The sequence below is a fragment of the Ornithorhynchus anatinus genome, chromosome 17 (assembly GCF_004115215.2).
Source record: "Ornithorhynchus anatinus isolate Pmale09 chromosome 17, mOrnAna1.pri.v4, whole genome shotgun sequence".
Lineage (NCBI taxonomy): Eukaryota > Metazoa > Chordata > Mammalia > Monotremata > Ornithorhynchidae > Ornithorhynchus > Ornithorhynchus anatinus.
Genome location: NC_041744.1, coordinates 7130939 through 7153229, shown reverse-complemented (window position 1 = coordinate 7153229; position 22291 = coordinate 7130939). Strand labels below are relative to the sequence as shown.

Here is a 22291-nt window from a genome sequence, read left to right as displayed (position 1 = left end):
ATACACAGTCAACTGTAGGGAGCATCGCAGGGTAAAGATTTGTAAGAAAGCTTTGGAACAGGCCTCCTGGTAAGGGTGGATGATGTTGTCTGGAAGTTGCCCTGATTCTTGATCCTCTTCTCAGGTTGGAAATGAATTTAGTGCATCCAAAAAAACATTGGAATTGATTGCCTCTGAACCCCACCATTCTCATAAATTTCGAGTGGAAAAATTTTCAGGTTTGGATGGACTTTTGAGAGGGTTGGAACAGAAAATCATCACCATAGAAGGTAAAGATATACTGAAAATGACCTTTCCCCTCCCCCGGGCAATTGTATGCTAGTCATTCTCAAAGTTAAATAAGCATCTGGATTTGTTCCCCTCACTCTTTTCTCAATGCCACCCCCCCAAGTCAACTCTACCCCCATCTACTTCTCTTTCCCATACTCCTTGCCTGCCTGGGAGCCTCAAGGGGCAGCATCTGAGAGTGTGGGACATGGGGAGCAGTGGTTAAAAATTTAAAAGCTTGCCTCCTGAATGGAAAACTCTGACAAAAAAGTAGTAAGTTTTGGAACAATGAGACAGGTCAGAAATCCTCTGGAGGTATTCCAATGGGCTTCTACATGGTGCCATTTTATTATACTGCATATGTAAACAGTGCATATAGTGATATCATTTAGAAAGTTGCATATGCTTGCAGTATAACATGATGGTATCCTATGGGACAAGAGGAGATGGTGAATTTTTCCCCTCCTCAGGTTGGCAAATGTCCAAAGTCACATCGATACTCACTAGGCCAGCATATCCCAACCATAATTTTACTTTGGTTATCAATGTTCATATTCATACCCTCCCTCTTCTCCCCCTTCTCCAGCTCTTTCAAATCAGAAAGATATAAAAAAATACTGAAAGGAATTCTGGTTTCCACATTTTGGAAAGGACTTGGGAGAAAAGGGAAGCTAAAAGAATTAAGGGAGTGAAACAACTTGATGAAATCACATATACTAATTTCTCCCATGATATGGTTTTTATTTTGTATTATGAGCTTAAAAATTGTGAGGGAATTAGAGAGTGTCATTCTAATAACATGAGACTGTTCAGATATAACCTGAAGCAAGTTTGAAAGGGTTGTAGGCTTGTACATGACATCAGGAGGTAACAATTATCTCAAGAAGTTTGATTCCTTATTTCTATGAGGAAATGTCAGTATCCATTTCACTGTGGCTCTGGAGAGGAATGACTGGTGTAATGAAGGCCCTGCAGAATGGGTTTATTGTCTTTTAATGGAGTTTGTTAAGCACTTATTATATTTTGAGTGTTGGCATAGATGCAAGTTAATCAGGCAATATACAGTCCCTGTCCCACATGGGACTCAGAGTCTAAGTAGGAGGGAAGACAGGTATTGAATCCCCATTTTGCAGATAAGGAAACTGAGGCACAGAGAAGTCAAGCGACCTGCCCAAGTTCACACAGCAGGCAAGTGGCAGAGCCGGGACCAGAGTCTGAAGTCCAGGACTGGAGCTAGGTTGGGATCCTGGGGAAATACTTTCTTTGCAAAATAATGTTCTGGCAGAACTCTGCTTGGGACAGGATGTAGAAAAGAGGGCTGGGCTCAGGCTCAGTTGGGGCCTCCTCCTCTTTGGGCTGAGCAATCTTAAGCCACCTGTAAGGAGCACTTCTAAGCACTCATTTTGCACAGCTGGAGGCATCCTAGAGTGTCAGCTATACTTCAGCTTCTGGGAATCTCTACCCTTCACATCAGATGGTCTATTGGCATGTCTATTTTTGGTTTGCGAGGATTCCCTAGCCCTTGTTCCGACCCGACCTTTAGGACTTGGCAGGCTTGTTTGCTTCAGGCCAGATTGCAGTGCTCAGCTCATGCAGGGCTCCAACTTCCGGTGCCTTCCATTGGATTCCCAAGAAGCTGTGCTGTGCCTCTGGGTATATGTTGGGCTTTACTTTTATCTTTTGTTGAACTGGAGATTCAACATCAGGAGAGTAAAAAGCAGCTTTTCACCATATCCTTGTTTGGCTTGCAGGCACCTCAGGGGAAACAGACTTGCAGTTTGAGCTCGCCCAGATCGGCTTCAGTGCTCAGATACTGGACCAGGTCAGTGCGGGGGCTTGGGCAACTTCATGATCAGAAAATCCAACTGTTTAAAGGACCACAAGCCTGGCCCTGCCTCTGTAATGGCACCTAAACCTAAGGAATTAGTGGTCTCCACAGTTCTGAAAGGTCTCCAGAGAAGGAATTTCCACACCCTGCCTTTATTAGAACTGTTTCGCTTTTGGAATCCGTGGTTCATTTTCCCAGAAGAGTCAGAATCCCAGTGTCTTCTCTCAAACCCAGGCGCCCTTCCCTTTCTCCCCTTTCCTAAATTGGGTTCTTCCAATTAAGCTCTGTAGCCCACTCAGAGGCTGCGCCCCTCATAAATCTCTGTGTTGATCAGCCACTCCATTGTCCCCCAGCCAGCAAGGAAATGGGACTGAGGGCTGATGTATCAAATGATCAAAATGGCCCTTTTTCAGGGCCTCACTGCCAGTAGGGGCCTCCACAGCAGTCCAAAGACCCACAGGGGTAGACTCACTGCATGTTCTTGATTCCCCTCCTCCAGTGCCACTTGCCCCACCTAAAAAATGGCTCTGGCAGTGGGAGGGGAGATGAGATCAGAAAGGAAGTGTGCTCATGGAGCTAGACGTGCGTAGGTTCTAGAGAGGGAAGGAGGAAGGGAGGACCCTTTGGTCCCCTGTCCAAGAGCCCAGTCAAGCCTTTATTGGGCCCTGGAACATATTCATTCATGAGCTGCCTGCATCCTGGAATCCTGCCTACTTCTGGCTCCCTCCTTCTGCAAGAAATGGGAGCTTCTTTTTGCAGAGTTTGCAGTGGGGGAGAGAGCAAGGCATTTCCTTCCCACAGTCTTGGCCTACTGTCTTGCTGTCATTGGGACTGTGAGTTGGTTGCGGCTGGCTCTGGTTTTAGACTCTACTTCGTCAGGACTCCAAAGTCTTAGATGTTTCTTTCCCGCCTGGCATCAGGACTGCAGGTTCCTCTCAAGTGGGGCTAAGGGTGACCTCCTGCTGTCCCCAAATGTCATGTGTTTTGCTCTTCTCCAGTATGACTTTCTCTCAGGCCTCCTGACTCCTGTCCTTTAACATGACCTTCTGTGACACCACAGAAACTCATCTTGCTTGGGGCCGTTGGGGCCTTTGATTGGTCAGGTGGGGTCCTGCTGTACAACGTGGAAAGCAAGAAATGGAATTTCATGAATGAATCTAAAAATGAGGCAAAGACTGCGCAATACAGCTACCTAGGTAAGGAGGTAACCCCAATCTCCTGGATTATGGAACCCCGCCATCTAACTACTGCATCTGTTACATCTAAAAGGAAGAAATCATGGGGTCTACCCCAAGGTGAAATTTCAGGAACATGTGATCAATGCCACCCCTTTCTCATACATTCCAGCGGCTGTAGCAAGAATCTTTTTGACCCACAAGACAAACATCACTTCTCTGATGTAGACTGTAAACTCTTTGTCAGCAGGGATTATTCCTACCAACTATGTTGTATTGTACTTTCTGAGGCACTTAATTCAGCACTCTGCACACAGTAAGCGTTCCATAATTACCATTGCCTGATTAATTAGCATCTCATTGCTTTTCCTCTCCGGCAGTTTGTCTTTCCAGGATCCCTCATTCTCAATCAGTCAGTCGGTGCCATTTACTGAGCACTTATTGTTTGCACAGCACTGTTCAAAGTACAATATAGTAGGGTTAATACATGTGATCCCTGCCTACAAGGAATTTAGTTTCATCCCTTTGTTTTTACTTAGCACATAACAAATCTGACCTGGTTATTTCACTATTTTAAAAGATCGGGTTCTTGTCCTTCTTGCCATCCCCGTCATACAATCCCTGCTATAAAATAATAGTAATTGGTATTAGTTAAGCGCTTAGTGTGGCATAGTAGATAAAACAAGGGCCTGGAAGTCAAAAGGTCATGGGTTCTAATCCTGGCTCTGCCACTTGCCTACTATGTGACCTTGGGCATGCCGCTTAACTACTCTGTGCCTCAGTAACCTCATCTGTAGAATGGGGATTGAGACTGTGAGCCCCAGGGTGGGACATGAACTGTGGTCCCATCTGATTTACTTTGTAACCACGCCAGTGCTTAGTACAGTGCCTGGCACATAGTAAGGCACTTAACAAATACCACATTATTATTATTATTAGTTTTAATTCCTGGCTTCACCACATGTCTGCTATGTGACCTTGGGCAAGTCACTTCACTTCTCTGGGCCTCAGTTACCCTCATCTGTAAAATGGGGTTAAGATTGTGAGTCCTATGTGGGCAGGGACTGTGTCAACCTAACTAACTTGTTTCTAGCCCAGTGCTTAGAAACAGTGCTTAGTACATATTAAATGCTCAGCAAGCACCATAATTACTATAATTATTATTATTACTAGTGCTGGGGTAGATTCAATGTAAGCAGATCAAACACAGTTCTTCTCCATATGGGACACAGTCTAAATGGAGAGATTGGAGGTATTGAATTCCTATTTTACAGATGAAGAAACTGAGAAACAGAGAATTGAAATGACTTGCCCAAGGTCACATAGCAGACAAGTGATAGACCTGGGATTAGAACCCTGGTCCACTGACCTTCAGGCCCACTATCTTTCCACTAGGTCATACTTATGTGGGTGCCTGCAAATTCCCCTTAACTTTTCTTCTCCTCAGCCTCAGCAAGACTCATTAGGTAATCAGCTATGCCACTCTCCAGTCTAGCTCAGTGGGGCTCCAACCAGGGGAACCTGACCCCACGTGATTCATGGGAGTGTCCCTGTGGGTTTGCAGAGGTCTGGTTGGCTTGTGTCTTGAGAACTCTCTCAGCACAGTTCTTCCAAGGTGCCTCGGGTGGGTTTGGCCTGACCCCTCTGTTCCTTCCCTTCCCCTCCCCTCCTGTAAAGAGACGGTCTCAACCTTCAAGCTGAGCTGGGGCCTTTTTGGGGAGGGGACTAAGGGGGGGAGGAAATGGGAAGGGGATCTAGGGAGGTCACAGGCTGACAAAACATGGTAACAACTGAGCTAGCCAGCCTGTAAGGGATGCCTTCTGAATTCAAGAACCATCCTGCTGGTGGAGACTCTCCAGCACAAGTAGGGTTAATATTACCTCATCCCATACTTATAAGGCACTTTTCCAAAGCACTTTCCCAAGCCACTCTCTCATTAATTATCTCATTTTATGCTCACAACATCCCCTTGAGGGAGGGAGAGGCAATACTTTCCTCAAATGCTATGGCCATTTCACAGATGAGGTGACAAGCAAAGTGATATTAAGTGACCTGCCCACAGTGATTAAACAGGCAATGACCAAGCTTGGAGCTAGAACCCAGGCCTCCTGACTCTCAACCCCCTATTCTTTCCACTAAGCCACACTTTCTCCCTTGAAGGTGCATGAAATGACTCACTCCTTTGAGATAAGCGAGGTGCTTTTGAAAATGTGCACCCAAGTGAAGGGTAAAACGATAATAGCACAACGCTTATAGAATGGGAGGATGCAACCTGAATGTATCTTTGCTTTCTGACTGCATTCCCCCCACAGGGTACTCAGTGGCGGTGATGCGGAAGAGTTCCGGAAACTTATATATTGTTGGAGCTCCCAGACACAGCCACACAGGGAAGGTGCTAGCCCTCCGAAGTGGCAGTTCGACAAACCTATGGCCAGTTCTGAAAGGAGAACAGGTACCTACCTGTTCCTGACTAGTGGCAAATAAGGGACCCTGTTTTCAGGGCTGCGGAACTTGGCTGCAGAAGCCGAGGAGAAGGGAGGCTGGGTGTTTATTTATAGCCATTCTTTTAACTCATAACCTTGTTTTCCTTTCCCTGTAATAATAATAATGGCATTTGTTAAGTGCTTACTATGTATCAAGTACTGTTCTAAGTGCTGGGGTAGATACAAGCTAATCAGTTTGGACACAGTCCCTGTCCCACATGGGGCTCACTGTCTTAATTCCCATTTTACAGATGAGGTAATGGAAGCACAGAGAAGTTGAAATGACTTGACCAAGGACACACAGCAGACAAGTGGCAGAAGCTGGGATTAGAAACCACATCCTTCTGACTCCCAGGCCCCGTGCTCTATCCCCTAGGCCGTGCTACCTCCCAGCTTCACGCTGCTTCAGACTCTTGTTGTGATTCTGTTTTTTCCCTGAGCCTTCCCAATCTCCTGTCTCAGTAATTTCCTTTGCTGGCTTGCAGATGTCTGGCTGAAGATGCGATCTCTAAAAATGTGACCCACTGGACAATTATTGGTAGCATAAGTAGCAAAGGACTCCGGACAAAAGTCAGTTTAAAGGCTGCTTATTTCCTGCCTAAATTACATTCTTGGTGGAAGGTAGAGGGGCTTCCTCCTTCAGTGGGCATCCTGAAATGGTGGGAAATTGCTGATTTCATTAAGACGGCCTGCCATGGGCTCTCCTCCGGCAGGATAGTTGGCTCTAAAGGGGTGGGATCCCTTCCAAATGAATAGTTTGCAATTCTGGAAAGTTCCTGAAGTACAAAGAACAACAAAGAAAGAAAGAAAACAAAAGAACAACTCCATTTTCAAGGTCATATGTTGCCAAAGCCAGATGTTTCTTTCTGTGTCATAGATGGGATCCTATTTTGGCTCTACAACTTTGCCCCCTGGACCTACAGCAGGATGGAAAGACTGACTACCTGCTTGTAGGAGCTCCATTTTATCACATTCAGGGGAAGAAGGAAGAGTTTACGTGTATCGTTTTACAAAAAGGTAAGGAGAAGTCACCAATCATCATTGGTATTTATTGAGTGCTTACTGTGTGCAGACCACTGTACTAAGCATTTAGGAGAATACAATACAACAGAGTTGGTAGATACATTCCCAGCCCACAGTGAGCTTACAGTCTAGAGGAAATCTTAGGATCCTAAGGCTAGGAGGGACCTAGTGAGGTGAATGGGTCAATTCCCCAGCCTCTAGGCAGGACTGCCGTGAACCTTCCCAAGAAAGTTCAACTGGAAATCAATCAATAGGAAGGCAGCATGACCTAGTGGAAAGAGTAGGGCCTGAGAGTCAGAAGGCCAGGGTTTCAGGCCTGAAGTGAAGTGACTTGCCCAAGATCATACAGCAGACAAGCGGCAGACAAATTATTCTATCAGTTGAGCACCTACCGTGAGCAGAACCCTATACTAAGTGTTTGGAAGATAATAATAGAGGTAGAAGACGTGACCTGTGTATACAAAGAGCTTGCAGTCTCTGCTCAAATATTGCTAAATCAGACATGGGGTCTTTCTGAAGCTTTCCAAACCTCTGCAGAACCACCCAGTGCAGAGGCATAATATTTCAGGTCCTTCATTCATTTATTCATTCATTCAATTGTATTTATTGAGCACTTACCTTGTGCAGAGCTCTGTACTAACTGCTTGGGAGAGTACAGTAGAACAATAAGCAGATACATTCCCTGCCCACATTAAGCTTACAGTCTAGAGGGGGAAACAGACAGCTGAAAATTTCATTTCCCAGCAACCTTAGTGCCCCTACACCTTCCTCTTTGACCTCCTACTCAACAAAGGGCTGGCAGAGAGGATGGAAGGATGAATTAAGTGCTAGGAGGTGGATGGCAATGCTGGGAGATGTAATTTCCAAGTTGGCAGAGCCACACAGCATAACATGATGTCATCATAGGCACCCATTTTGTGGAAGTCCTCCTGAGGTCGTCTAAACCTAGAGCATTTTTCCAGGAGACCCGATCCTCAACATTTCTCCAGAGCCCTTGTATTCCCCTCTCAGGTTCTTGTGATCAGGAGCACCCCCTATGAGTCAGTCAATCAGATCTGAGCTGCAGAATTCAGCTGCAGGAGCAGAGGCAAAATGAGAATGGGTGATTAAAATGAAATGATTGAACCTGTATTGGACAGAAGACAAACCAGTATAGAACCAAACAAATGACCACTCTTTTTTGGCAAACGAAGTGAAATATAATTGGTGTTTGACTACTTAGTAATTATTCATTATGTCTCTCCTAACCTTGTGTTTTGAGGTAAACAATGATGAAGCTATGCCTGGCTTTTTTGTTTGTTTTAATGGTATTCTATTATATGTCAGCCTCGGTACTAAGCATGGAGTAGATACAAGATTATCAGGTTGGACACAGTCCATGTCCTGTGTGAGGCTCACGGTCTTAATCCCCATTTTAACAGATGAGGTAATGAGGGCACAGAGAAGTTAAGTGACTTGCCCAGTTGAAGGTTAGAACACTGAGTCCTCTGACTCCCAGACTTGTGCTCTATCCACTAGGCATACTGCTTCCCCTGTTCCTCTGCCTTCTTAAATGAAAAGTTTTTGGGTGTAAATCTGACCCTCAACTGCTTTTCAGGAGGACAACTTTACCCTTGTCGGCAACCTTAAACAAGCAGCCACAGTTTCTTTGGCCCGGTTTGGATTTGCGGTGGCTGGGATAGGAGATGTTAATCAAGATGGATTCACCGATGTGGCAGTTGGCGCTCCTCTTGAGGGCTTTTTGGGAGAAGAAACGAGTTTTGGAAGCGTTTACATTTACAATGGTTACGAGGGTGGGATCTTGGACAACCCCTCTCAGGTATGGGGGTCTCTGGTGGGTGGTGTTATAGAAAAACCCTCATAGGAGGGTGAGATTCAGGGGCTGGCATGATAGACTGAGAGCTGAAATACACACACACACACACACACACAAAAAGCCCAGTTCTCCCTTGTGTAAGACTGCATGTGTGCATATGTGTGTGTCTTGAACTCCAAAATTCTCATTTGTGCTCTACTCCAGTCTTGCTTGGTTGTTGTTGGTATTTTTAAGTGCTTACTATGTGACAGGCACTGTCCTAAGCACTGGAGTGGATAGAGAAGCAGCGTGGCGCAGTGGAAAGAGCACGGGCTTTGGAGTCAGGGCTCATGAGTTCGAATCCCAGCTCTGCCACTTGTCAGCTGTGTGACTGTGGGCAAGTCACTTAACTTCTCTGTGCCTCAGTTCCCTCATCTGTAAAATGGGGATTAAGGGACAACCTGATTCCCCTATGTCTACCCCAGCGCTTAGAACAGTGCTCGGCACATAGTAAGCGCTTAACAAATACCAACATTATTAACATTATTATTACAAGCAAATTGAGTTGGGCACAGTCCTTGTCCCATGTGGGGCTCACAGTCTCAATCCCCATTTTACAGATGAGGTAACTGAGGCACACAGAAGTGAAGTGATTTGCCCAAGGTCACACAGCAGACAAGTGGTAGAGCCAGGATTAGAACCCATGACTTGCTGACTCCCAGGCTTGTGCTCTATCCACTGTGCCATGCTGCTTCCCATACTGCTTGGTGACTGAGGAAAGACCCTTAGCTATACTCTGCCCCAGGTGACCTAACTTTGGCATGATCAAACCCCATCCTGAGGGAAGTGGTGTGGTTGTCTTTGGGGAGATAAAGGTCTAAAGCTGATTTCTTTATTCCCAGCGGATTGAGGCACTTAAAATTTCTTCAGGCCTTCAATATTTTGGGATGTCCATTGATGGGGGATTGGATCTCACTGCGGATGGCCTGGTGGATATCGCTGTGCTGTCTTTAAATAATGCTACTGTACTCCGGTAGGTGGGAAAAGGCTTAGTCTTTGGGGGCAGTGGGTAGTGCAGACCTTGGTCCCTGAGTCTAATATGGGGACCCCCACTTGGGGCTCCCTGGGGCACCCAGAATGGCTTCTCCTAAGAAAGTTTCATCATTCCTTGGAAATAATCAAGTATTATACAACCAGGCAGACAAGACTCTCTACCCCCAAACCCCTGCTGGTCCAGAGGTGCAAGTGTTGAGAAACTAACTTAGAACTGCAAGTACTAATGGTAGAGGTATTGGGTTAAGCGCTCATATGTGCCAAGCACTGTACTGAACGCCAGGGTCGTTATTCAGTAATCAGGCTGAGACAGTCTCAAGTCCCAAGTGGGGCACTTAGCCTAAAGAAATAAGATTGAGAATTAAATTATACTTCCGAATGTCTGTTCTTGAAATGATGGTCATCCAAGCTTTGAAGCCAATGGCTTTGGGAGAGGGAAGCAGAGGGTGGCAGAGGGATGATGGACACCTACTGGAACGAGACGTCACTGGGCACCGTGATACTGAGAAATGCTCTGAAAGCAGTCAGGGGCTGCCTGACTTCTGACACACATCCCAGAGGGCCCCGTCTCACTGGTAAAACACGACTCCTGAAAACCCATCTTTTCTTGTTTCAGTCATTTCCAGTTCCCTGTTAACTGTGACTAACTGTCTCTCTAGCTCCAGACCAGTTGTCCATATGATTGTTTCCAATGACCTTTACCCGGCTGCATTACCCATTGATTACAACAGTACCGTAGAGGCAGTTCTGTGCTTTGAGAATAACTCAACTCTTCCAGCACGTTGGCAAGGTAACAACCGTAGAATTTTGTGGTAGTTGGTTTTCTAAGTGATAGCCTGATTGTAGGGGGACTGAGGATACTGTCTATAGATATCTGCACTGCATCTGAGGAGCCGAAGCCTGCCGTTCTGCTGCCCCGGACCAGCTCTGGTCAGCAATGATTTCTGGGACTGCATATTCTTTCTCTAAGAAATGGCTGTAGGTACTGGGCAAGCCTCAGTTCAGACAGGAACCGATTTGCCTATGGGAGGGAAAGGAGCACTAAGATATGAGAGTAGTACAGTGCACTGCTTACATTGCGAGGGCAGCGTGGCTCAGTGGAAAGAGCTGGGGCTTAGGAGTCAGGGGTCATGGGTTCTAATCCCCGCTCCGCCACCTGTCAGCTGTGTGACTTTGGGCAAGTCACTTAACTTCTCGGTGCCTCAGTTACCTCATCTGTAAAATTATTAAAATTGTGAGCCTCACGTGGGGCAACCTGATTACTCTGTATCTACCCCAGCGCTTAGAACAGTGCCTGGCACATAGTAAGTGCTTAACAAATACCAACATTATTATTATTATTGGGTGCTCAGTCAATCCCATTGCTGCTGCTACTATAACTACTCAACTACTAGTACTATCAATCGGTCAGTCAATAGTATTTATTGAGCATTTTCTTTCTGTGTGCAGGGAACTGAACTAAGTGCTTAGGAGAGTATAAAATAACAGAGTTGGTATTCACAATCCCTGTCCACAGTGATCTTAGAGTCTAGAGGGATGACGATGATTATTACTACTGCTACCTCTGGATTGACCTCAGTATAGTGCTCTGCACACAGTAAGCGCTCAATAAATACGATTGAATGAATGAACTGACCTAATCTGCTACAGCTTCTCGGCTGCCATGTAGGGAACCACCATGAGATGTTTCTGCCCCCTGAATTGGAGCTTGGGCCCAGGCTTAAAGTTTGAGAAGGATAAAGGAGAGAGGTCAGGGGTGGGTATATTGAGATGTAAGCTTGTCATGGCAGGAAATGTGTCTGCTAATTCTGTTGTATTGCACTCTCCCAAGGGCTTAGTACAGGCTCTGCACGTAGCAAGTGCTCAATAAGTACCACTGATTGACTGATGTAGCCTAGTCCTAAGCAGACATCAAGGGTTGGTATATTGGGTGAAAAGAATGAGAAGCAGAATGAGGGTGGGGAGGAGACTGTGTCAGGGGTAGATATGAAGTAATCAGGTCAGACACAGTCTCATGGGGCTCACAGTCTAGAGAGGAAGGAAAACGAAGCATTTAAATCCCATTTTACAGATGAGAAAGGAGAGGCACAGAGAAATTAAGTGACTTGTTCAAGGTCACACAGCAGACAAGTGGTGGAGCCAGGATTAGAACTCAGGTTTCCTATCTCCCAGGTCCAAGCTTTTTCCATTAGCTATTATTTGTTCATGCAGTGTGCGTGCCCTGGGTTTCAGGGTCGGGCAGAATGTCTTTTAAAGGAGAAAAATCACCTCCCAGTTTTGAAATAAATCTACAGAAAGTCTCTAATGAAATGGTTAGATTTGGAATCTCCAACAGTAATCTGAGACTCGCTGGCTGTTTCAGATGATCGAGAGAGCAAATTCAGACCAGAGAGCTGGGTCTCACTCAGCTATTTCGATCCATTTTACACTCGGGGCTCCCTCAGACTCTTCCTGACCCTAAGGGACATTCTGCTCTGTTTTTCTAGAGTTGGGGAATTCTCTGAGTATCACGATCGAACTGGATGTGAAGAAGGAGGAGAAAAGAATTAAATTTAAGGACAAGATACCAAGTTGAATTTGACGAAAGATTGGAAAGGACTGACACCAGTGTGTGAGGACTTGCAACTGTTTGTGCTGGTAGGTGAGGAAGATGTTGGGTTGGAGGTTGGCTCAGGATCCTATCTAAACCTGAGCTTGATGCAACTGGTAACCATTCATTTCCATTTTGTTCCAGCCCTGCAACTATCATTGCTTCTCCAACATGGTATCAATGTCAGCTATCAGCTCAGCAGGCCCGATTATGGCCCGATCCTCGATCGATACCACAGACCTACAGCTTATTTCCAGGTGATTCTTACTCCCTCTCTTTGTCATTAACTTTTGCCTGTCTCTCCCTCCCATTGTAAGCAGCATTGCCTAGTGGCTAGAGCACGAGACTGGGAGTTAGAGGACCTGGCTTTCTAATCTCTCTCTGGCACTTGTCTGCCCTGTGACCTTGAGTGAGTCACCTCTCCTGTGCCTCAGTTTCCTCATCAGGAAACTGGGGACTCAGTGCCCGTTCTCCCTCCTACTTAGACTGTGAACCCCATGTGGGATGGGAACTTCTGTCCAACCTGATTCACTTGTATCTTTCCCATCATTAGAAACAGTGCCTTGACATAATAAGTGTTTAACAAAGCACCATTATAATAATTGGATGATAAGGCCCTTGAGGGCAGAGATTGGGGGTCTTGCTTCTGTTGTACCTTTCTAGGCATTTAGTACAGTACCTATCTTTCAGTAGGTGCTCTTTCATATCACTGATTGATTGCTTGTTTGATTGCCTGAACTCCATGCCCTCTCAGGACTTTTCACAAAGAGGGAGACATTGTAGTTTGCCTGGTGCCAAATTTCCCTTTTCAAAGCCCCCTGCATGACTCCGTCGGGAGCATTTCTTACCTATTCTCTCCCTGAGCAATTTTCCATTGGTGCTCTCTAGTACAAAACCAAAGTATCATCATAAATACGCATTCAAAATGCATGCAGCATGTAAAAGGAGACTCTATCTACATCTAGGGTATTTTGGGGACACCGGTGTTGCCCTGAATATCCATGTAGTGAAGTCTTTCAAGCTTGTTTCATGATATGGCCTAGTCAAAGGCTAGAGTTTGGAACCAGAGTGATAAATTCAAGACCCCAGTTCCGTTTTGATGTCTGAGAAATGAAGCTGTTATTGCCAAAAAAGGAGAAGTACCGTATTCTGGGACTTAAAGTCAAAGACCAGTCAGAGGAAATAGTGTTTAGGGGTATTGTGGCTTAAGCCAAAGCTACAACACGCAGCATATACTAGTCTGCTTTATACTATGACCCTAAAGCTTGAAACATAGATGATATGTCTGATTTCCCCCTTCAGTTTTGCCAACCCACATCCTTCCTCGCCTCAGAGCCTTTCTAAAAAGCCTCCTCCTCCAGGAAGCACTCTCTAATTCCATCAGGCAACTCAGGGCTCTTATAGTAGTTTAATTATAGCACTTTGTAAACTCTTCCAATATGCTAACTGCTGGAGATAAGATCAGACACTGTCTCTGTCTGATCTACCTCAACTCCATTTTACAAATGAGGAAACAGCTCAGAGAGATTAAATGACTTCCCCAAGGACACATAGTAGACTAGTGGTAGAGCTGTGACTCAAATGCAGGACTCTTGACTCCCCATCTCATGTTTTTCCCATTAAGCCATATTGCCTTTCCTCTTATACCCTTACCTGTTTATTTCTTGTTACTGTCATTACTAACATTAGGTACTAACCACATGCACATAATAACTGTGATATTTGTTAAGCACTTTCTATGTGCCAAGCACTGTACTAAGCCTCAGGCTAGGCCCAAGATAATCAGGTCAAACACTGTCCCCGAGCCACATGGGGAGAACAGGGAATTAATCCCCATTTTACCTAAGTCGGGGGGAGGGGGGGTCCACCAGGAATTTTCTGCCTCCAGCACACCAAAACCCTAATCTTAAGAGAAGCAGCTGGTGTGGTGGAAGGAGCACAGACCTGGGGTTCAGCAGACTTGGGATCCAATCCCAGTCCTGCTACTTGTCTGCTATGTGACCTTGGACAAGTCACTTAACTTCTTTGTGCCCCAGTTTCCTCATCTGTAAAATGGTAAGGAGTTTCTGTTTGATGCAGAGGTGGCTGGACAATGACTGGAGATTCATGAGTGGGGAAATATGAACTAAACCTTTTTAAGAAAAATTATCTGGGCAGCAGAGTGAAATGTGGACTGGAATGGGGAGAGACAGGAGTTGGGGAGGTCAGCAAGAATTCTGATGCATTTGTTCATTCATTCATTCATTCAATAGTATTTATTGAGTGCTTACTATGTGCAGAGCACTGTACTAAGCTCTTGGAATGTACAAATCAGTAACAGATAGAGACAGTCCCTGCCCTTTGATGGGCTTACAGTCTAATCGGGGGAGACGGACAGACAAGAACAAATAAATAGAATCTAGGGGATGAATATCTCATTAAAACAGTAGCAAATAAATAGAATGGTGGGGTAGGCTAAATGCTTGGATCGGTTCTCTCTCCCTCTTACTTAGACTGTGAGCCCCATATGCGACAGGGACTGTGTCTAACCCAATTTTCCTCTATCTACCCCAGTGCTCAGTAGAGGGCTTGGAACAGTCAGCATTTAACAAATACCATTATCATTATTGTTATTATTTAGAAACTTGCACGGAAGCACCTTATTACCATTATTATTATTATCATATTTGTTAAGCACTTACTGTGCTTCAATTACTGTTCGAAAGTGCTGGGGTAGATACAAGTTAATCAGGATGGACACAATCCCTGTCCTACTTGGGGCTCGCAGTCTGAGTAGAAGGGAGAAGAGGTATTTAATCCACATTTCACAGTTGAGGAATCCGAGGCCCAGAGGAGTTAAGTGACTTGTCTAAGGTCACACAGCAGCAGTAGTTAGAGTGGAATTAGAACTAAGGTCTTTCGACTTAACGGGCCCCGTGTTCTTTCCACCAGGCTGTGGTGAAGCCTGAGTTCATGCTGCTCATACTCGCTATGTCCGCCAGAGGGCGCCAAAACGCAGGTTGGCGGAGTTTTTAATTCTGCCCAAAGTCAACCCCGAAAAACCTTCCGAAACTGGTTCTTTCTGTTCTGATTTCTCCCTCCCACTTCAAGTCTGTATACCGATCAGCAAGTAGAGGGAGAAGGAAAAGAAGAAAGGTTCAGGCTCCTCCCTCTGAGAAACAACACGATGGGAAATACAGTACTGTTAATACTGACCCTCTCTCCTTTGAGGATTAAAATCTATTCCTCCCTAATTCCAGCTGCCATATGAAAAGGACTGTAAGGACAAGCTCAACTGTATTCCCGAATTAAGTTTGTCAACGAATCTGTCCACGTAAGTTTCAAACTTTTTCTATGCTTTTCCTACTTGACTGAAACGCATGTAACCTGGATTTCTCTCTAAAACTTTCTCGTCTACTCTGGATCTAGGGTGGCTGAAACTTGGCTCCTAGGTTCAAATGGCTCTTTTTATTTAGAACACTGATTTCAAGGTAAAGATACCAACATCACCCCCAACATCTACTCTTACCTTTTGGGGTAGGGACTGTGTCTGATCTTATCTTGTAGATGCCCCAGTGCACAGTTGGAAAATCTCCTCTGTAAGGGAACTGATTGGATCTCTGGAGTCTAGAATCCCAATAATTATTATTGGACCCTTCAGGTTCTTGCTCCTGAAGTTTGAACAGTTTAACATACTTCTGTGGGCACCCAGAAGCCACTTGTTCCTGGCACTGCTAAGTGTCCATCTCCTCTAAGAAAATATTCTCAATATGAAGCTTTCAAATGCTTAGGACAAAACGTATGAATTGGAACAAAATAGACATTTTTTCTTCCTTCACTTTTCTCAGAATCAAGTCTCCACAAAGTGTTCTCAATGTTAAGCCTCCAAATTCCTCAGACAAAACTTGTCAAGTGGAACAGAATACCTTTTCTTCCTTGACTTTCCTCAGAATAAAGTACACTTGGGAAATTGTGATTTAACTTTTCAATATCTCATTCTTCTCTATAGGTATAATGTGGTGGTGGGTCACACTGAAAACTTGAACATGACTATTAATCTAACCAACTCTGGAGAAGACTCTTTCAGGACAAATTTGATTTTGAGTTATCCCAGAAATCTATTATTTAAAAAGATCCAAGAGGTAACACAATATCTGAGGTTTTCTCACAAATAATAAGCATATGTCACATTAGATAGGGGGAATGAACAAAAATGCCTCGTTTGATTCCTTTAGGTACTGTGCTTCTTTTAAGTGGCATTTCTGATCCCTAGAGATTTATTAAATATTGTAAGGCTGGATGTATCAGAAGAAACTTCAATTAGAAACTTCCCAGAGTGTCTCAGTAGATCAGGAGGGGAGACCTGAATAGAGAGCTATCTTGGCTACATAAACCTATTTTGCACAGGAGAATGAAGTTAGGTGTTAGCGAAACTTTGATCAAACTGTACTTTCCCCTGTAACCTCATTGTGGACAGGGTATGCGTCTACCAACTCTATTTATTGTACTCTCCCAAGTGCTTGGTACAGTGCTCTGCACAAAGTAAGAACTCAGTAAATATGGTTGATGATTGATCCAGCAACCCCAAATCATCTCTTCTGTGTTGGCAGCTTAGCTTTCCCACTCAAAGCGTCCAATGCAGTGATCCTAAACAAGTCACTTCTCTCCTGGCCATTACCTGTAAGATCAGTCATCCCAGATTCAGGAATTCATCAGTAAGTTCGTTTTATTGTTGTTTCATTTTCATTTGGTTGCTTGGCTTAGCGTCTCTGCTTTGTATATCTTGACGCCCCAATTCTGATCCTCTTTTACACAAGCCATATACCAGCCAATATTCCAGGACCACCATGTTGTCGGTGGCTGAGGGAACGGACTGGCTACCTCTTATGCTGTTCCCACTGCTTCGACTTACGCTACCCCTGACCCTAGGCTGCGAGCCTGATGTGAGGGAGTGAAGGACATGGATCAAACACAAGTGGCTGCTTCCCAGTTTACCACTAATGAAGCCTTTCTCCCCAGTTTACTGCGCTGGCATCTCTGCTGTTGGTCCAGTGGAAAGAGCATTCCTCTGGGAATTGGGAGACCTGGATTCTAATTTTGGTTCTGCCCGTAACTAACGTGGAACAAAACCACACGCTTTACAACGTGCTGCATCCCTGCTTGCCTACTTGCTTGTTGCATTCTGCGCTCCAGCAGAAACATGAGTGACAGGTTTGACTGCATGCTGGTGTTACCCTGGTAAGCCACTACCACTAGAATCAATTCCTCTGTGCACATTCTTAGTCGTGAAGTCTTGGGATGGAGGCTCGTTCATCGTTCAAGATGGGAGACTTCATCATCAATGCTGTGGCTCACGCGTCTCTGTCAAACCAAAAGTTGATCTGACCCTGCTTGCCACCTCTGGAAGCTAATAGCAGGGGAATGGGACGATTTCCCCCATTTTCAGGCCACAAGAGACCGGGGATTCCCATCCCTAAATTGATCACAGTGCAGTGAAATGTTTTTTTCTTTAAAGACTAACACTCTGTTCTTCCCCTTGGAATAGAAAAGGTTTTTGGTAACCTGGCAGGTCGACAAAAGCAAGTTTCCAAACAGGACAGCAGAAATTACTGTGAATGTCATCAAGTAAGTTGTCGAACATGATATGGGCTGCCCATTCCAGAAGCCTTTCTATTTAATAGTATCATAGGTGTAATAAGAGATCCTGTGCCACTGATGCTTTACTGGAACCTTACTATTTAGATCCTGTTGGATCTAAAGTCATTCTCTTAAATTAGTCTGCGACATCAGTGAGCTTGAAGGGGCTCGAACAGTATTATGGTGTACAGTTCTTTTCCTTCTCTTGTTAATCGATCAGTGCTATTGATTAAGGGCTTACTCTGTGCAGAGGACTATAATAAACCCTTGGGAGAGTACAATACAAAATAATTAGCAAATATGTTCCCAGCCCATAAGGAGTTTGGAGTCTTTTTACCTTGAGGATATTTAGCAACCAACTCCCCACCTGCGGCACTGTCTCCCTTAATATTAACAGATGACCACAACCTGTTTAGATTACCAAGCCCAAAGTTTTGATAAGTGAATTAGTCTCAGTGACCTTGGAAAAAGAAAAGCCCTGTTCCATTCTTCACCCATGGATGGGGTAGGTTAGAGTACCTTGGTGAGGGCAATCTTAATGGGTGATTTTATTTTGGGTGTGTTAGAAACGCCCTGGGATCAGCCCTTTCAATTTTCCCCCACAAAGACCCCTTTAATTTTTAGGAAATAGTTTGTCTCAGGCCCCCATGTACCCCATAAACTCTGCAGGGCATTGGGAGAACGACAGAGGGAGGAGTCATAATCCCGGCTCTAGAGAGAGTATTTTAAAACCTACCTTCCCCTCTAGATTGTAAACTCCTTGTGGACAGGGATCATGACTACCAACTCTGTCCCAAGCTCTTCATATGGTGTTTTGCACACAGTGAGTGCTCAGTAGATACCACTGATTGATTGACTGATCTTCTCATATAGACCCACAGGCAAGAGACCATTCCTCCATCGTAGCCATTCTGGCCCTTGCTCAATCTTGTTCTTTGGGGAGCGATCCCCCTCAGCTGTGTAAAAAGTTGGACAAGTCCAATATAACTGACAGCAGATGAGGCCCTAGAGATGATTCAATTGTCTGCTCAGAGGCAGAGATGAATATAATAGTTTTGCTTTATAGGTATTTACCTCTAGCACATTCATGAGAAAAGTGAAAATTGGGAACCTAGTTCACAGGCTCTCTTGTGTTCCTCAGTAATAATGAAGATCAGAGAGTCGTGGAGAATTCCCACCTTCTTCATTTCCAGCATGCCTTCACTGCAGTTCTTATCAAGTAAGCGCTTCCAGATGCTTTGTTACTGCCCAAGACTTTGAAGAGTATGCCTAAAATCTACCCTAGTACCAATGCTTGGCACATAGTAAGTGCTAAATACTAGTTTTTATTATTTTTATTAGTTGAGCCTGTGATCCAATTTTCTTTTTAAAAGTAAACTGGACATTTCATCTGAAAATGCTCATTGTCACCTAGCTCTCCCTTGCCTGAATAGTCAGTCTGGTAATTTTTCAGCAATTGGGTGTAACAATCAAAACTAAGGATGGCATTTATAATGGACAGAACTCATAGTCTAAGAGGGCAGGAGAACAGACAGGCATAATAATGTTGGTATTTGTTAAGCGCTTACTATGTGCCGAGCACTGTTCTAAGCGCTGGGGTAGACAGAGGGGATTCAGGTTGTCCCAGGTGGGGCTCACAGTCTTAATCCCCATTTTACAGATGAGGTAACTGAGGCACCGAGAAGTTAAGTGACTTGCCCGAAGTCACACAGCTGACAAGTGGGCATATCTAGGCATATCATCCCTAGTTTACAGTTGAGGAACCTGAACCCCAGAGAGGTTAAGTGACTTGCTCAAGGTTATGCAGCCATCAAATGACGGAACCAGGACTAGAACCCCGATCTGTGTTTTCCCCAAAGCCATCCCACCTCTACTGTATACTGTCTGTATGTAATCCAAGTTCTCCCTGCCAGTATTGGACCTGTGTATTGCAACCCTGGATGAAGGTGTCATCCTTGGTTGCTGGGGGCTTTTATCTCCCCCAGTTAGAGAAGAGAGAAAAACACTGAGGAGAGATTTTCAGAAAGCCACTAAAAGGAGATGGCTGTTTTTGGGAGAAGAGGCTGGAGATGAGCCCACTATATTCCTGCCAATCTCAACTGTACAGAAGTATTTTTTTTCCATGGTTTTTAATTGCTGGGGTAGATGTAAGTTAATCGGGTCAAACACATTCCTTGCCCACATGGGGTTCATAGTCTAAGTAGGAAGGGAGAACAGGTATTGAATCCCCATACTGCAGTTGAGGCAGCCAGGGCACAGAGAAGTGAAGTAACTCACCCAAGGTCAAACAGCAGGCCAAGTGGTAGAGCTGGGCTTAGAACCCAGGTCTTCTGCCTCCCGGGCCTATGCATTAACCACTAGGCCACACTTCTTCCCTAATGTAATGTTTCAACATTACAGCTGGGACTGCCCATGAGTATTGCATTTAGTCTATTTCCTAGTACCAACTCCAGCAAGGGCTACTCCCAGAATTGGTATTTCAGGAAAATTAAGTCTATCATTTCAGCTGATCTCTCTTCTCCACTGCAGGCAACCAGTTCTGTACATGAATATCAGCCAAAGACTTTCAGAGCACAAAGAATTTGTGTTTAAGGTGGGCATAAAACAACTAGATATGTACCAGTTGAGGAAAGAGAAACACAAAGCTCCGAGTTTTCACTTTCTGATTCTTTTTCAGATTCATGGGGAAAACTTCTTTGAAGTTGAATTTCAATTACAGATCTGTGTGCCTGTCAAAATACAAGGTCATGAAATAGTACAGGTGAAGGACATCACATCAACACAGGTAATTTTGACATTCTTTACTTACTCACAGTTGGTTCTCTTTGTAACTTGACTTTCAGGAAAGGGGTGACACTAAAAAGCAAATTTTTTTTAATGGTATTTGTTAAGCACTATGTGCCAGGCATTGTACTGAACAGTGGGGTAAATACAAAGTTATCATGTTGGACAGAGTTGCTGTCCTGCATGGGGCTCACAGTCTTAGTCCCCATTTTACAGATGAGGTAACTGAGAAACACAGAAGTGAGGTGACTTGCCCAAGGTCAAGCAGACAAATGGCGGAGCTGGGATTAGAAGCCAGGTCCTTCTAACCCCCAGGGTCGTGCTCTATCCACTATGGCATGCTGCTTCTGAGTAGGGCATTGAAAACATTAAAAAAAAAGCAAGAGTGCACACAATTACAAAGAGAAAGTTATCAAAAGACACTTGGATATTAGTAAGGAATTCAAATGGTAAACTAACCAAAACAGATTTTTTTTTAAATTACTCTTTACATTAGGGACTGGGTAAAAGCCTGAGCAGGCAATTTAAATATATAATTTTAGTCCCACTAAACTTTTAAAACTTTTCATGTAGTTTTTAAACTGAAGCAAAAAGGAATAAAAACAAATTGAATTCACCTAGTTCTCCCATGATGCATGGGTTGCTTTCTTGCAAACCCCAGCATTAAAGAAAATGTGTGCTGTAGTGTTCAGACGTTCTGATGCCTGGTGCGTTCACACAAACCATTCCTTGCAGCATGGTGTTTCCATTCAGGCTTATGTGGCCTGATATACATGAGTCTTTAGAACATGTATTAGGGACAAATGGAGAGTATCACAAAACCTTCGGTCCTTTAAGAAATTCAAGAATATTTCTGTTCCTTTTTGCCCTTTGCTGAGTGGTAAGCAAATGTCCCAAGGTAAATGAAGTTGCCCAGGAACTGCAGAGTTTCCCTTTTGAAATATAAATTCTGCTTTTCCATTTGGGTAGAGTTCATTTACTAAAATCGCAAAGGGTATTTGCCAATTTTTGGTGTCAGGTCAGTCGTTGGCCTGTTTTTTGCCCTTTGACATCTCCCTTTTTGCTCTGCCTCCCACTTTTTCACCCCGATCACTTCCTTATGGGGGCAGGGGATGGTATGCTATTCTTCACTCTCTTTACCCTCACCCCAATACAAAACAACAGTGCCACTGGCAGGTGGCTTTTTGTCATGAGAGAAAATGGTATTTCTCTTTCATGTGGAATTTAAGCCTACCTCACCTCCTGTCAGCCATAGAGTTGGTTGAGAGGGGAAGAGCCATTTTTTGAAAACAGGCTCTGTTTTCAATTGGCACAATAAAACCAAAAAGCTCATGAGGAAAAAAAAAGCTTTTTCAAAGAGCACTTATAACTTGTGAAAACTGCTTTTCTTATATACCAGTTTATTTTCAAGTGCCCAACACTACTGAATTACAAAAATGAATTATTTGTAAACAAGTGCAGATAGAAAATCTCATTTAAACAGAAGCAGGTGGGACCAAAAAAAACCTAAATGCTCCACCCGGAATGGAAGGAAAAGCTCAGGAAAACTCATCTCCTCCTCAGTCTTGCACCTTGAGGTACCATTTGCTTACTGAAACAGGCAGTGCCCATGAAGCACCTCAGTGGCAGAGCTAAAGTTCAGAACTGTCTTGAGAAACTGCCTGAGTTGCTGCTGCA

General features: G+C 44.4%; 1 protein-coding gene across 1 annotated transcript in view; it reads left to right on the top strand.

Moving 5' to 3' along the window:
• The window catches only part of ITGAE (integrin subunit alpha E), a 41680-nt gene that overhangs the window by 11585 nt on the left and 7804 nt on the right, over nt 1-22291 (top strand). Inside the window, 20 exon segments of the mRNA XM_039914535.1 lie at nt 125-269; nt 2019-2089; nt 3156-3291; nt 5583-5722; nt 6631-6654; nt 6656-6725; nt 6728-6770; nt 7129-7169; nt 8414-8595; nt 9474-9604; nt 10284-10414; nt 12111-12197; nt 12359-12471; nt 15454-15527; nt 16203-16335; nt 16804-16908; nt 17739-17818; nt 18972-19049; nt 20360-20423; nt 20508-20657. Of these exon segments, the coding sequence (XP_039770469.1) occupies nt 125-269; nt 2019-2089; nt 3156-3291; nt 5583-5722; nt 6631-6654; nt 6656-6725; nt 6728-6770; nt 7129-7169; nt 8414-8595; nt 9474-9604; nt 10284-10414; nt 12111-12197; nt 12359-12471; nt 15454-15527; nt 16203-16335; nt 16804-16908; nt 17739-17818; nt 18972-19049; nt 20360-20423; nt 20508-20657 (1998 nt within the window).